Consider the following 13541-nt stretch of genomic DNA (forward strand, 5'->3'; position numbering starts at 1 on the left):
AGTGCGTGTGGTACGGCATGCCGCAGCCGCTCCTTGCTCGCTCTCTTGCCTGCCTTCCCTCCCTCCGTCTCCTTCTCCTCTCTCTCTCTCTCTCTCTGTCGCCGTCTCCAGTCTAGCTTGACGCAGGCGGATAGAAGTCGTTGCTAACCCCCCAAGCCGTCGGTGGAGTGTGTGCCAGTGGTGGGGCCCCCTTCTCGGAGAGGATGAGGTTCCCGGGAAGCCTCCTGCTCGCCTAGCTTCGCGGCTCCCCGATCGCCGCGCCGAGCGACAGGCGCCGACCTCGAGCGAGCCAGGCTGGAGGCGTGCGTTAAAGGGCTAACGCGATCTGCCGGCGGCGGCGGCAGCGGGAGGTCGATCGGCAGAGCAATTGGCAAAGTTGGCTTGAAGTGGGACAGGCGGCGGCGGCGGCGGCGGCAGCAGCGGCAGCGGAGGCTACCTTGCGGGGCGGGGGGGAAAGTTACCGCGAGCGGCGAGGGGGGCGCCGGCAGGAGCCCCGGGGAGGCGGTGGAGGCGGTGGCGGTTGAGGATGGGGACGCTGCGGGATTTACAGTACGCCTTGCAAGAGAAGATCGAGGAGCTGAGGCAGCGGGACGCGCTCATCGACGAGCTGGAGCTCGAGCTGGACCAGAAGGACGAACTGATCCAGAAGCTGCAGAACGAGCTGGACAAGTACCGCTCCGTGATCCGGCCCGCCACCCAGCAGGCGCACCAGCAGGGCTCCGGCACCTTGCAAGGGGAGCAGAGGACCAAGCGGCAGGCCATTTCCGCCGAGCCCACCGCTTTTGACATCCAGGACCTCAGCCATGTCACCCTGCCTTTCTACCCCAAGAGCCCACAGTAAGCCAGGGGTTAAGCGTTGTGTCCGTGTGGCGTCCCTGTGGCGTGCTCTCTCCCTCCCTCCCTCCCTTCCTCGCTGGCGCCCCCCACCCCTCGTATTTGTCTCTCTCTCTCTCTCGCCCGCGCTGCCTATCCACTCGCCTTGTGGATCCCCGCGCGTCGCCAGCCCGTCCGCCCGCCTTCTGCTTCCCATCGCTTTCCTGCTCATCTGCAGAAATTGCCCCCCTCCCCGCGTCTTTCCCTGGCCCCCGACCCTCTTTCTCTAGTTTGGGCTGCCCACATTTCCAAAGCCACCTTCAGCTGCACACATCCAGCATTCCAATGCGTCTTTACCAGATAGCAAGGCAACCGAACCGCCCCCCCTCCCAGAAAAACAGAGTTCCTAGAGTGTTCACATTGGGAGGGGGGAGCTCTTTCTGTCTGATTTTATCCCTCCCCCACCTTCAAATCACCACAGTGTCTTTAGACTGTCTCTTCCCATGTGTTCTGTGTTTGTGTCTGGTTTTTGTTGCTGTTTGTTTCTCTTATGCCTTCTGCCCTGAATTTAACTGGGGACTGGTGGTTGTGGGTCCACTGACAGGAGTAGAAAAGAAGTGTACTCATTCCATCGGCCAGGTCTTTATTTACTTACAGAGAGGGAGGCTCTTTTCTTTTCTTTTTTCTTTTTTTGGCTTGAAGGTGTTTTCACCAGGCTCTGATTCCCTTTGGGAGCCAGGGCAGGCAAAATTATTTTTGGTAGTTTCTTTCATCATTCTCTATGACAGATGTAAAGGTGATCTTGGGGCTCTTGAACTGTGGCATAGATCTACCAGTTGGCAGCTTTCTGTGAAACTGCTTGCGCCTTTTCCTGCAAAGATGTCTCGAAGCTCTGATGGTTGGCGCTATCATAAGGCAGATGTAAGAATGTGAGTTACAGCTTCCCCACTCCTCTGCCACTTTCTGACTCCATTTCCTAGGGAGAACAGAAGGACTAGCAAGATTTCTATATCTACTTCAGTGCCCTGCAAGAAAAACAACCACCTGCAAAGGGGCTTTGCTTTTCTCTGCCTCAGTGCACCGAAGTTTCTTCTTTCTGGGGGAGTGTGGAGAGCTTTCCCTTGATCCCTCACCCTCAAATGTTTTTCTTTCCCCTCCTGCCCAGGTTAGCAGAAGGCTTTGGAAGCCTTGACTCTTTTATCCTATGGCTTGTCTGTTATTCCATGCGAGTCTCTTGTTTGTGAGGCTATTACACAGCAGCAGAAGCGAACAGCTGCCGCAGACCAAAGCTCAGTATCTATATAAAAAAGGCCAGGGTTCAACTCCCTTCTGAACCCCGGAAGCATGGCGAAGAACAGACACTCTGCACATGCCCTGCACTTCTTTCGTATTGCATTGCAGGCTGGAGGACTAAACACTAGCATTAAAAAATGGGTGCTATGAGATCCTTTCTGTGCAGTGGTCTGCTGAGTCCCTGGAAGAGTGTGGATTGCTCCAAGATCCCTGTCTCTTTCTGTCCTTCACATTGGTTCTACCACTGATATACAGACAAGGCACTCGTAAAGACACCTTAGCTTTACACTGGCACTAGTTTTTTGTCCACGTAAGCGTGCAGGTTTGTCCTGCATATAGTTTAGGGTCTCCTGTGGCAACAGCGTCTCCCTTGCAGGATCTCCTTCTACTCCCTTCCTCTCTTCAGTATTTTGTCTTTCTCACGCCTCTCTTGGAGAAGTCTGGTTTGCTTCACAGCTTATGAAGCCCATGGGGGGAGGGTGGCTGTTTGGTTTTCAGAAAGACCAATGCTAGCATTTAAGAGGTGTCTCCAGCTGACATTGGATGATGGTGCATGTACGCCACAACAGCTTCGCTAATTGTGAAGCAGTGCCTCCAGAGAAGTAGGCAATGGGTCATGATGGTAGCCAGATGTCGTGGATGCAGTTATTCTGAAAAGATGCCATGCAGTGAGATCCTGTGTAATACAATAACCTGAACGCAAGTTCCACTATTCTCAATAGGGCTTATTCCCCAGTAAGTGCTTTTTAGGATTGCGGCAGAAATCATATATTGCTAGGAAAGTGCTTTATATACCCATATATAAAGAAATATGAGGGGCTTTCAAGATTTTTCATGTAGTTTCAGATTCTTACTGGAGTACGAAAACATTCATTCCCCTGGTTTAAGAGAAACTTTTGGTGCAACATAAAGTACAGTCTTGAGGACATGTATTAATCTTTAAACAGGGCAAATGTGTTTAAGAATATCTGTAAAAGATCGTATGTTTCTCCTCCAGATTAGTCAATCAGTCAACAACTAACTACATCACCCCACCCCCTCGCAATTCAGACAAAGGTCTGAATTGAATGAAGCCACCCTGACTGTGTGTAGTACCAAACAACGTGTGAGAAATAATCTTGGAATTTCAGCACTGGGCTATTGTTGTCTTCCCGGAAGCCTCCTGGAAACATCCTAGCTGGCTGCAGTTGGGAAAAGAATGCTAGTCTAGATGGGTCTTTGGTCCAGCTCTTCTTAGATTGTCGTTTCACATCTTATGATACTCTCCCCTTGCTCTTATGGCTCATAGCCTGGACACCTGTTAGGCATACGAGTTTAGGATTGATTTGCAAAAACAACAACAAAATCAGTCCTCTGATTATGGCAACTTTAAGGGAATTCACGACGTGCTGGAGTCAACCGGTTGTCTGAACACTCTGCTGTGGGCAGATTGTGGCACAGCAAGCAGTCTGAGGGAGTTCTTTAGTTTGTCTTAACTTGTATGGAGAAACTCTCTGAATCCACAATGGTGAGATCAAGCAAGATGCCACCTTGATACCGCATTGAGGTGGCCATACTCTAAGAAGGGTGTTTTTGGTCATGTGAATCATCCTATGCTGAGATTTTAAAACAGAGTGAGACAAGGACTGCATTTAATTCACTAACATGCAAAATGACTGAATTGTAAAGCCTCACAGTTAGCAAAGGCAAAGATCTTACTTCAGCGTTATGTTGGACTGAGAGTACAGAAAAGGTAACATTTCTGTTGGAACAAATGTTCCAATTTACATTCCATTACGCTGCTACATTAAGTACACTGAAACTCACAGGGATTGCACCTTCCAGAGGGGAACCCAAATATGAATTTCAGTACCAGGACCATGAAAGAACTGCTGGGAACCTTTGCTGTACCCGTTGACGGTTGAGGCCTTTCACACTCAGGTTTGAATAAGGGAAAAGCTTGTAAACTCTAATTCCCTGTGTTAGCTGACAGTCTTGTGGCATCCTGTTGGATTTATGGATTTGCTTCAGGACGATAACCTTACCAGGCAATAAAAATTAAGAAACATCAGAAATGAGTGACAGGTTGTTGTGACCATGTGTTCTGAAGGAAAAAGAGGTAAAATACCTCTTGTAAAACAAAATCTTGTCAGATACATTATGGGCAGCAAAATGTGGAATGACAGACAGGAAGGAGGTGGTGAGTGGATGGACACAATGCTGGGAGCTTCTTGGTTTCTGACATTCCGTGGAATGAGCAGAGAGAAACAGGAAATACCTATTGTGACAACAATACTGAGCCAGAATAGAGCTTGTGGGTCCCATGGGGCACTTACTTGGAGGCTTGCCCTGGCTTTCCTGATCTCTTTCCTCTCTGTGGTTTTGGACCTCTTCAAAGGGAAGGAAATCCCATGCCCTCAGGGGGTTTTCTCATAGAGCTGACCTGCCTGCCCAGAAAGGACATATCGGAAGGACAGTCATAATAAATCTTCCTTTGAAGCTTTTAAATAAATTTGGGGGTAAAATCATCTGTTCTTGTTTCACACTTGCTGTCACAAGTTTTTAATGGAGAAAGCTAACCCCATGAAGAAGAAATATAGCATCCTTCGCTCAGCACTTAATTTCCTTTCATGACCTCCTTATAAATCTTCATGTATTTGGTGTGGTAATCATGAAAAAGTCTGCCAGGGTTTGTTTTTTTTGCTTTTTTGTTTTCAAAATCATGGCTTGTGTCAAAATGCACCACATGGCTTTATTTATTTTTAGCACCCAACGGCTGTTAACACAGATATCTTTGCAGATATTGGTCCACTTTTAACGTTTTTAAATGCAACATTCAAAATGAACACACGGTGCGCTGCAAACATGTATAGATGGGAGAGAGCTTCTAGAGGGTAACCTGCATATTGATGTCTGTGTCCATTATGTGGCTTTCCCTATTAGAGTCAGCTCTCTGCCCGGCCAATGTACTGTTTAGCCATTTGACTTGATTGAGTGCACTTGAAACGTGTATAGACATCAGAACCTGTCTCCTTGAGAGTTAACATTTGGAATCTTTGCTTTAAGGGATGGCTCTTTTCCTCGCTAAATGGTCAATAAGCCATAAGGAGAAAGGGACCCGTTTTACACCGACCTGTCTGATGTTTATTAATAACAGTTTTCTCCTTTCCAGTATGGATAATTAGCTGATAAATGATGTCAGACTTTCTCCTCACTAACTTGAACTGTAAAAAGTTAGTGATCTGGAGTTGGGATAGCTACCACTTCTACATGGGATAGAGAACTCCTGTTTGGCAGGGGATGACACTTTCCCCATTCTTGTGGATCTGAAAGCTTTTTTCCCATTGGGTTTGCTTGTTTGCAGCAGAATTGACCAGCCGTGTTACAGTACAGAGAGGCACAGGTTTATTTTCCACTGTAAACCGTAGTTAAAATTGCAAGCTCTTCTGACGCTGACTTGGATGTTTGGAAATGGCGACTGACTTCATTCGTCTGCTTCTCTTCGGCATAAGTGGTAAAATGGAAATCTGTTTAACAAGATTGTGGAGAGTAGGCTATTCTTTTCACCTCATAAAAAGGTGACCTTTGTGGTTCAGTTGTAACTATGTTGACTCAGGAGTAAGCCCCATTGAGTGCAACGGTCTAAATCACAGCATATAAATCCTATCACACAAACATGCAGCCATCAACAGCTATCACTTGCCTTTGTCTCTCTAATTTACCATTATAGCTCATTCTGCCTGCTTTGTTGACTTCCTGTTACACAGAAAAGCCATAATGCATTGTCAGGAGAGCCGACAAATTGGTCAGGTGGCTAGGATGTGGATTGGCTTAAGAGCCTTTGCCGCCATAGGTGGGGTAGGAGTAGGAGCCAGACAAGGGCACACCTGTACAAAGTGAGATGGTATGTGCCAGAGCCTCCTGCAGCAATGCTTTGGATATGAGGAGAGAAACCGGTAGTTAAAATGCTTTGCACTCCCCATCTCTGTTCAGGCTGGCCCATCAGGATATTATGCATCTTGGCACAGAAAGTTCTTATTTGGATGCTGTGGAGAAGGTGACATGAGAAGCATGCTGAAGCAGAAGCAGCGTGAGAACATGGGCTTCGTCTTCCAACCTGATGGGCAAGGCTTGAAATGGGCCATCTCAAACGGCCGTCTGGACTGCCTGTATGGTTGAGTCGGCCATAGGTAGCTTTTCAGGATAACTAATGTTAGGTAATTGGGGTTCTTATCTGTACATGACAGGTTTCTTTGGAAAAAGGAAACATCATAGAAGGATGGGACTATAACACAACGCAGCCACAAAGAGTAGACTTCCATTCTGTACAGTATTACACCGAAGATTCTTTGCTATATGAGATGTAATGTGCAATTTAATTCACTGGCTTGTACAAAGGATGACTGCAGTTGGTTTAGTCACTTCAAAACATGTTGCTTTGCCAATATCTTTCCGTTTAAGGAATTCATTCACAAAGGATGCACTTTAAAAAAACAACAACACCAGGCACTTTTTGAGCAATGTAAGAACGGGGCAGTGTAAGAGTTAGCACAGCTGAGGGATGTTCTGTATTGAGAGAGACTGCTTTTGGGAATGGCTGGCAATCAGACTTCACAAAGTTTTAGCAATACAATTTCCAAGGTAACCGTTTTAGGCTGTTGCAGCCAAAACAAGACTCTTGTGGCACTTAAAGACACAAAATGCATTGTTGCGTAAGCTTTAATGAGCCAGAGCCCACTATATCAGGTGCATCCTGACACATCTTATGAAGTGGGGCTGTGGCTCATGGAAGCTTATGTAACACTAGCAGTACAATCTAGTGCAGAGTTACGCCAGTCTGAGCCCAGTGAAATCAGCGGAATTAGGCACAGGATTGCACTGGAAATGCTTCCTGCTAGTGTTTAACTGCCATAGGACTGTTTGTTCTAGAAATGTAGCAACAGCACAGACAAGAGTTTGTGGGGCTATGATTCCCCCCCCCCCGCGAAGATCATAGTCTCTTTCACGAAAGTATTATGATAATCATGAAAGAACAGCAGTCGTTCGATATCTGATGTTATCTTTTCCTGTCAATTTGAATGACTATCAGAACTATGTTGATTAAATGAAAATACAAAACTTGTCATAACGCAAGCAGCCTGTGTGCTCTTATTCACTCACAGAATCAGACGGATGTTTCTCAGGCTAAGTTTCCCTGCAATCTCACACAGAATGTCACTTTGCTGTAATTTTGCAGATTTGTATTCATAACTACTTCTAAATGAAGGGAAAAAAATCTTCAGAACAGTCCCCCCCCCCTTCCACTGTTCATTGCCAATGAAACATTTAGGACATCGATAAGATAACCTCCATATGCTCAGGGGCTGGTTTAAAAGGGATAGTTGAGATCTGTGTCCTAGAAAATTGCCTTTCAAATTGCAAACTGACAGACCCTTAACTAGAGGGCCAGTCTCCGCTGCCTCTTGAATATGAATCATCCCCCCCCCCCAATTGAGTATCTGTTTCCAGGTTTGTAGTGCATGTCATTTCACTGGAGACTGGCATCTTTCCTGCACAGAGAGATGGGCAGAAGGAAGTGGCATCTTTCTATTGTTACTGTTGTTTGCCTATAAGGCCTGGGCATGTTTGTTTTTTTAAAAAAATATTTCTCCCTTGTCTGCTTAGCAGTGGAGGGTCTCCACAGTATCCTAGCAACCACAGGCTAAAATGCTTGGCTGCTGGTCTTTTTGCCATCTCTTTTTTTTCCTTCCGCTGTCTTGCCTGTGCCAATGAGGGAGCCGGACTGGAGCTTTGGGGCAAGACGCTTCAGTTCTGGTACTTTGGGGGGGGGATGTTCAGCTTACAGTGACAGCCCCCCCCAGGGCTCAGGCAGCATCAAAGATTCTCAAGGAGAGACAGTTACAGAATCTGCCGCTGCTGCTGCTTCGTCCCTTCCTCCTGCTCTTTTCTTAGCATCCACTTTGAGGGAGGCTCAGCTGCATTCCGGATCTTTAAACTGCTCCGTGTCTGACGGGCAGAGTAGGGAGGTGACTTGCCTCTTAAGACTTGTCTTCTTTCTCTGACTTTTCTCTCTGGGGTCTGAACCGCACACAGTAGTGGTGGCGGAGTATATCTTTAAAAACCTCTCCGCCTATACACCTGTTAGCAGGGGTAAGAGTGAGACTGAATGAGCCAAAGTGGAGCACAGTGGAGTGGGCAGGCTAGGTCCTCTCTTTGTTCACCACTGTCTGTTTCTCTGCCAACTTTTCTGCCAGCTGGCCATACGCAGTGTATAGGCTCAGGTGTGACAACAGCCCTTGGGAGGCTACAGGGGGGAAAGCCACAGGCAGGGGAGGTTAGAGCACACCCCCACACACACACACACATGTTCCCACGTCCCTTACAATTTCTCACCTTATACATGCTGTGTAAAGTCAAACTGGATTACATAAAAATTTGCTTTCTTGCTATGGCATCTTAAACGGAAGTGTTTTTGTAATATTTGGGCAGGACAGATCGCTAAAGGAAGGTCTGCGTGGCAGCTTTCCACGCTACCGATTATTAATGCTAATCTGCTAACATTGAAAACAGAAAGGATAGGGTGGTTCTCTCCCCCCCCCCCAGCCACGATCTGAATATCCGAAGCTGGTTCTGCACATTATGAGGCTGGTGTTAACAGTTCTTGTTCATGCTTTGAGATGTAGGTTGCCAGGAACGGAAAAGACTGTGCACAGTGCCAGCATTTTTATGCAGGATTTGGAAATGCATCAGAGATTTTCCCAACTTCTCTCCCCCTCTATGGCCTAGTTCTCATTAAAGCTGTACACCTGTTTTATGGTACCACTTCGGACTACAGGTGAGGCACACCAGATTAAATGCCCCTCCCCCCAAAATATGTTCCCTTGACATGGAAAAGTGGATGCTGGGGTGATACTAGGCTTAGGCTACCGTGCTGTCTGACATCTGATTTGCTATATGGAGGGGGGGAGATATCAGAATATTTACAGGGTAGTACTAAGCACAGTTATGCCTTATTAGAAGAAGATTGGATTTATACCCCACCCTTCACTCGGAGTCTCAGGGCGTCTTACAAACTCCTTTCCCTTCCCCTCCCCACAACAGACACCTTGTGAGGTAGGTGGGGCTGAGAGAGCTTTTTCAAGAACTGCTCTTTCAAGGACAGCTCTTGTCAGAACCATGGCTTGCCCAAGGTCATCCAGCAGCTGCAAGCGGAGGAGTGGGGAATCAAACCTGGTTCTCCCAGATTAGAGTCCGCGCACTTAACCACTATGCCAAACTGGCTCTTTTTGAACACTTAACCACTACACCAAACTGGCTCTTTTTAAAACCCATTATTTCAGTGGACTTTAGAAGGATGCACTTCTTCATAGGACTGTACTGCTAATTATGTAAGTCCCCAACTATAGTCTGAAGGGGTACACACCAGACAGATTTTTTTCCATCAGTGTGAAATTAGGGCTAAACAGCACGTTACCCTTTCCTGGGGGCATCCGTAGGTTGGGTGGAGAGGTGTGTTCTGGAGGTTCATGCTTCGAAGGCACATCAAGGCCTGTTTCAAATGAGAACCATAGTGTATGGAGAGAGGGGGGTTGGACCTTCTTCGCCTCTGCACTGTTTTTCTAACCTGAAATGGTCCCGGGGGTTCTGTGTACCATGTTAGGGAGCTATGTGTATACTGATGTATATGTGTTACATATCCACAATGGGGCCCCAGGGGAAACTGGGGGAGGAAAGTCTAAGCCTCTCCTTTCTTCATGCTACACTCCCATTCTGAACCAAGTCCATTTGCGGAACTTCAGAACATGCCTCTCTACCTGGCCCAGGGGTGTCCCTGGTGAGAATGTACCAGGTATTTGTGTCTTTAGCCTATGTGGATGTGTCCAGTGACCTCTGCCAGGGCCTATACCAGGGGTGGCCAAACTTGCTTAACGTAAGAGCCACATAGGATAAATGTCAGATGTTTGAGAGCCGCAAGACATGAACACATATTACGTACATGTTTTTATTCAAAAATATGCAAATTTGCTTTTATTGATATTGAATTGATAACTTTAGATGGGGAGGGAGGGAGGGGAGAAAGAGAGAGAAAGAAAGGTGGAAAGAAAGCAAATAGATGGGGGAGGGAGGGAGGGGTGGAAAGAAAGCAACTTTAAGGTTGAATGTGTCCTCCAAGCCCCCCACGCCACCACACCGGCTAGCTTGGCTTGGAAAAGGGATTTAAAGAGACAAATGCCTTCTCCCAGCTGGCTGGTGGAGGGGGGGGGGCTTTGAGAATGCATTTAAAGTTCAAGTTGCTTTCTGTCTCTGCACTGGCTGGAAACGGGAAGACCAATTGCCTCCCCTTTGCTTCCCCAGCCACTGTAGCGGGAGCCACACTATATGCGTGAAAGAACCGCATGTGGTTCCCAAGCCACAGTTTGGCCACCCCTGGCCTATACACATTCCAATATTATTAAGAAGGTAGCCAAGTGATGCAGCAGGTTCTAAGGTTGCCTTTGGATTTTTCTTTGAGTAGCTCCTTATCATGCTGTCATAACTATTTGACTTTGGTTTGTATATCTGGTTGGGCACAAACAGTGTCTCTAAGGAGCTGGAGACTTTCCCCGGGAGCCCCATCTTGAGACTCCTGTGCCAGTGTTGCTACTTGGTATCCTATGTCCACTCGACACTCAGCAAAGGGAGTGTATGTGAAAGAAAAGCTCCTCACCAAGGTACAGAGAACATAGCAATTGTGCCAGGGGCTATAGCAACCCTGCTGATACTTGTCGACTGCAGCACAGTGCTCCAACAATACCCCTGCCATAGACATACTGGGAAGCAGCTACTCAGCACACAGTGATGTAGCCACATGCCCTTAGGTCAACCTGCTCTGTTCGCTTGCAGAACAACAAGGGTGGAAACACAGCCCCCCCTCCGCTGTAAGGAGGACTGCATTGGGACCAGTTGATGTCTTGGGACAAGCACATGCCAAGAATTCCACAGATCCGGGGCCAAGCTCCTTCATGCAGTCCTGTTCCCTTTTTGCCATGTGCACGTACAGGGAAAGATATACTGCCACAACACCCACATGCCTCACAGCCCATTTGGCAGAGGCATGCCCAAGACCTTCCCTCGAGCCCGAAGGAATGCTCAAGACCTCTGGTGCACAAGAGTTCAGGTCTTGGGCTGGCTGCGGATTAAGGAGCACCACTCAATTGCCAATTGAGAGGGATACAGACAATAGGGCAGCAACACACAACCACACATTCACAGGAGCACTTCCTGTCATCCCCTCACTAGGTCACTGGGGAAAGGGGGAAAGGGGACCACGGGTTCGAATCCTATCCAGGGAGATTAAGGCAGAGTACACATTTGGACAAAAACAGGCCAGCCAGCAGCAAAACAGAAGGCACTGGCTGGACTAGAACTGGCACTTTATGTACTTGGGAGCACACCTCTAATCACACACCCCACTGGGTTCATAGGAATGAGGCATAGCATAGGGCATTAGGATGCCCCCGGTAACCCTGGCATCAACATCAGGTGTATATATCATGTAGAGAAAAGCATAGTGCATTGGAAAAGCATAGGCATGGCATATCCAAGGTTCCTAAGTTGAGCATCTCATAGGTATTTCTCCCAGACAGCCCTGGAGACAGTCTCAGGCACGGCTGAATTTTCCCCCCAACATTGGACATAATCTCCTAGGATCAGCCACTCGTGCTGATTAGAAGTCTCACACGTAGATCATTTTAGCTGGCAAGCCCCTGTGCACCGTCACACAGCTGCAGACTGAGGGTCCATTCCCACTACCAGTCATCCCAGCTGTCCTTGTGCTCCCTCCTCATCCCTCCACTCTCTCTCTCTCACAGGCTGAATGGCTTATAAGATGCTGGTAATAATGTGTGTGTGTGTGGGGGGGTGAAATCTGAGGAGCCTGTCCCTCACCCATGCACAAGGATCCCCCCCCACAAATGTGTGTCCCACAATGAAGACAACTGAGATTAGTAGTGGGAATCAGTACCTTTCTATCTAAGTCCAGTATGACAGATGCAGAGGACACATGGATTGAATAGCACCATGCATAGAGGTGTGAAGGCAAGGCAGATGACAGGGGCTGCCAACTCCCCAGGTTCCTGTGCTTTTAAAAGCTGATGTGACAGACCTCAGAGTCGCAGGCAGAGTTTTCCCTCATCACTCTATGCCCGTGAAGGGGACAACTACGTGCTCCAATAGTGGTCTGTTCAGCATCTTTAGGGCTGCGGTGGCTCAAGTGCTTAAGATGCTGAACTGCAGATTGGAATGTTGGTAGTTCAGCAGTTCGAGACCTGAGTTTCGCATGACGGAGTGAGCTTCCATCTCTGGCCCCAGCTCCTGACAACCTAGCAGTTCGAAAGCAAGAAATTGTAAGTAGATAAATAGGTACCACTTTGGTGGGAAGGTAACAGTGTTTCGTGCGCCTCGGCGTCTAGTCATGCCGGCCACATGACCACGGAAACGTCGTTGGACAGCGCTGGCTCTTCGGCTTTGAAACGGAGATGAGCACCGCATCCCTAAAGTCGGACTCGACTGGCTTTCGAGCAAGGGAAACCTTTACTAAAGATTTACTTCAGCATCTTTAGCTGTTATGAGCAGCTAGATGCACACTGTTCACTGCAGTTGTGATCCAGGCTCAGAAGGAGGTCAGCATTGCACTATGAATGGGGTTCATCTTGGCCTCTACCCTTCTGAGCGGGCTGCTTGCAAAAAGTCAAATGAGACACAAGGATAGTCATGGATTCTGTTGCGCAGTAGTGGCAAGCAGTGAAACTCTGCACATGGCAGTTCCTCCAGCCTCCCTTTCCCTTGAAGGCAGTTTCAGAGGGTAGCCTAGCCATATGAGTCTGCAGTAGAATTGCTAGATTCCATATAGATTTTTCTCCAGGCCAGTTTGGCTGGAGATTTTTTGTCATCTTCTAGGCGAGGACCTGTGGTCACTGGGAGTGTGTGTGGGGGGAGGTATTTGTGAATGTCCTGCATTGTGCAGGGGGTTGGACTAGATGACCCTGGAGGTCCCTTCCAACTCTATGATGCCCATAGCACCTTAAAGACCAATACAGTTTTGGGGGTGTAAGCTTTTGAGAGTCAATGCTCCCTATGTCTGATCCCAAAAGCTTATACCCCCCAAAATCTTGTTGGTCTCTAAGGTATTATTGGACTTGAATCTAGTTCCCATATCATGAGATGTACCTCTTGGGGGGCATAGTATCCCCATTGAGCCAGTACTTATCCATGGCTTGCAAAAGACTGTGTTGGAACTGAGTCTGCACCATCTCCTGGGGCTGCTCCATTGGGCTCTGATTCTGCATGGTGATAGGCGCTGACAGTGTGTTTGACTGGCAGTAGCAGTGTTTAGAGTAGAGAGGCTACCATCCACCCAGGTCTGTGGCTTTGACTCCTGTACCCTCTCCTTGTGTGTGACTTCATGTCGAGAGCAC

At 47.9% G+C, this 13541-nt stretch overlaps 1 protein-coding gene across 1 annotated transcript in view; it reads left to right on the forward strand.

The window, feature by feature from the left end:
- The first annotated feature begins 526 nt into the window (after positions 1–526).
- LOC107113868 (cGMP-dependent protein kinase 1-like) overlaps positions 527–13541 on the forward strand; it is an 84908-nt gene continuing 71893 nt past the window's right edge. The window contains exon 1 of the mRNA XM_015415262.1: positions 527–837. Within this exon, the coding sequence (XP_015270748.1) occupies positions 527–837 (311 nt within the window). The remainder of the gene's footprint in view (positions 838–13541) is intronic.

This window comes from Gekko japonicus, unplaced genomic scaffold (genome assembly GCF_001447785.1).
Source record: "Gekko japonicus isolate JY-2015 unplaced genomic scaffold, Gekko_japonicus_V1.1 scaffold323, whole genome shotgun sequence".
NCBI classification, from domain to species: Eukaryota; Metazoa; Chordata; class Lepidosauria; order Squamata; family Gekkonidae; genus Gekko; species Gekko japonicus.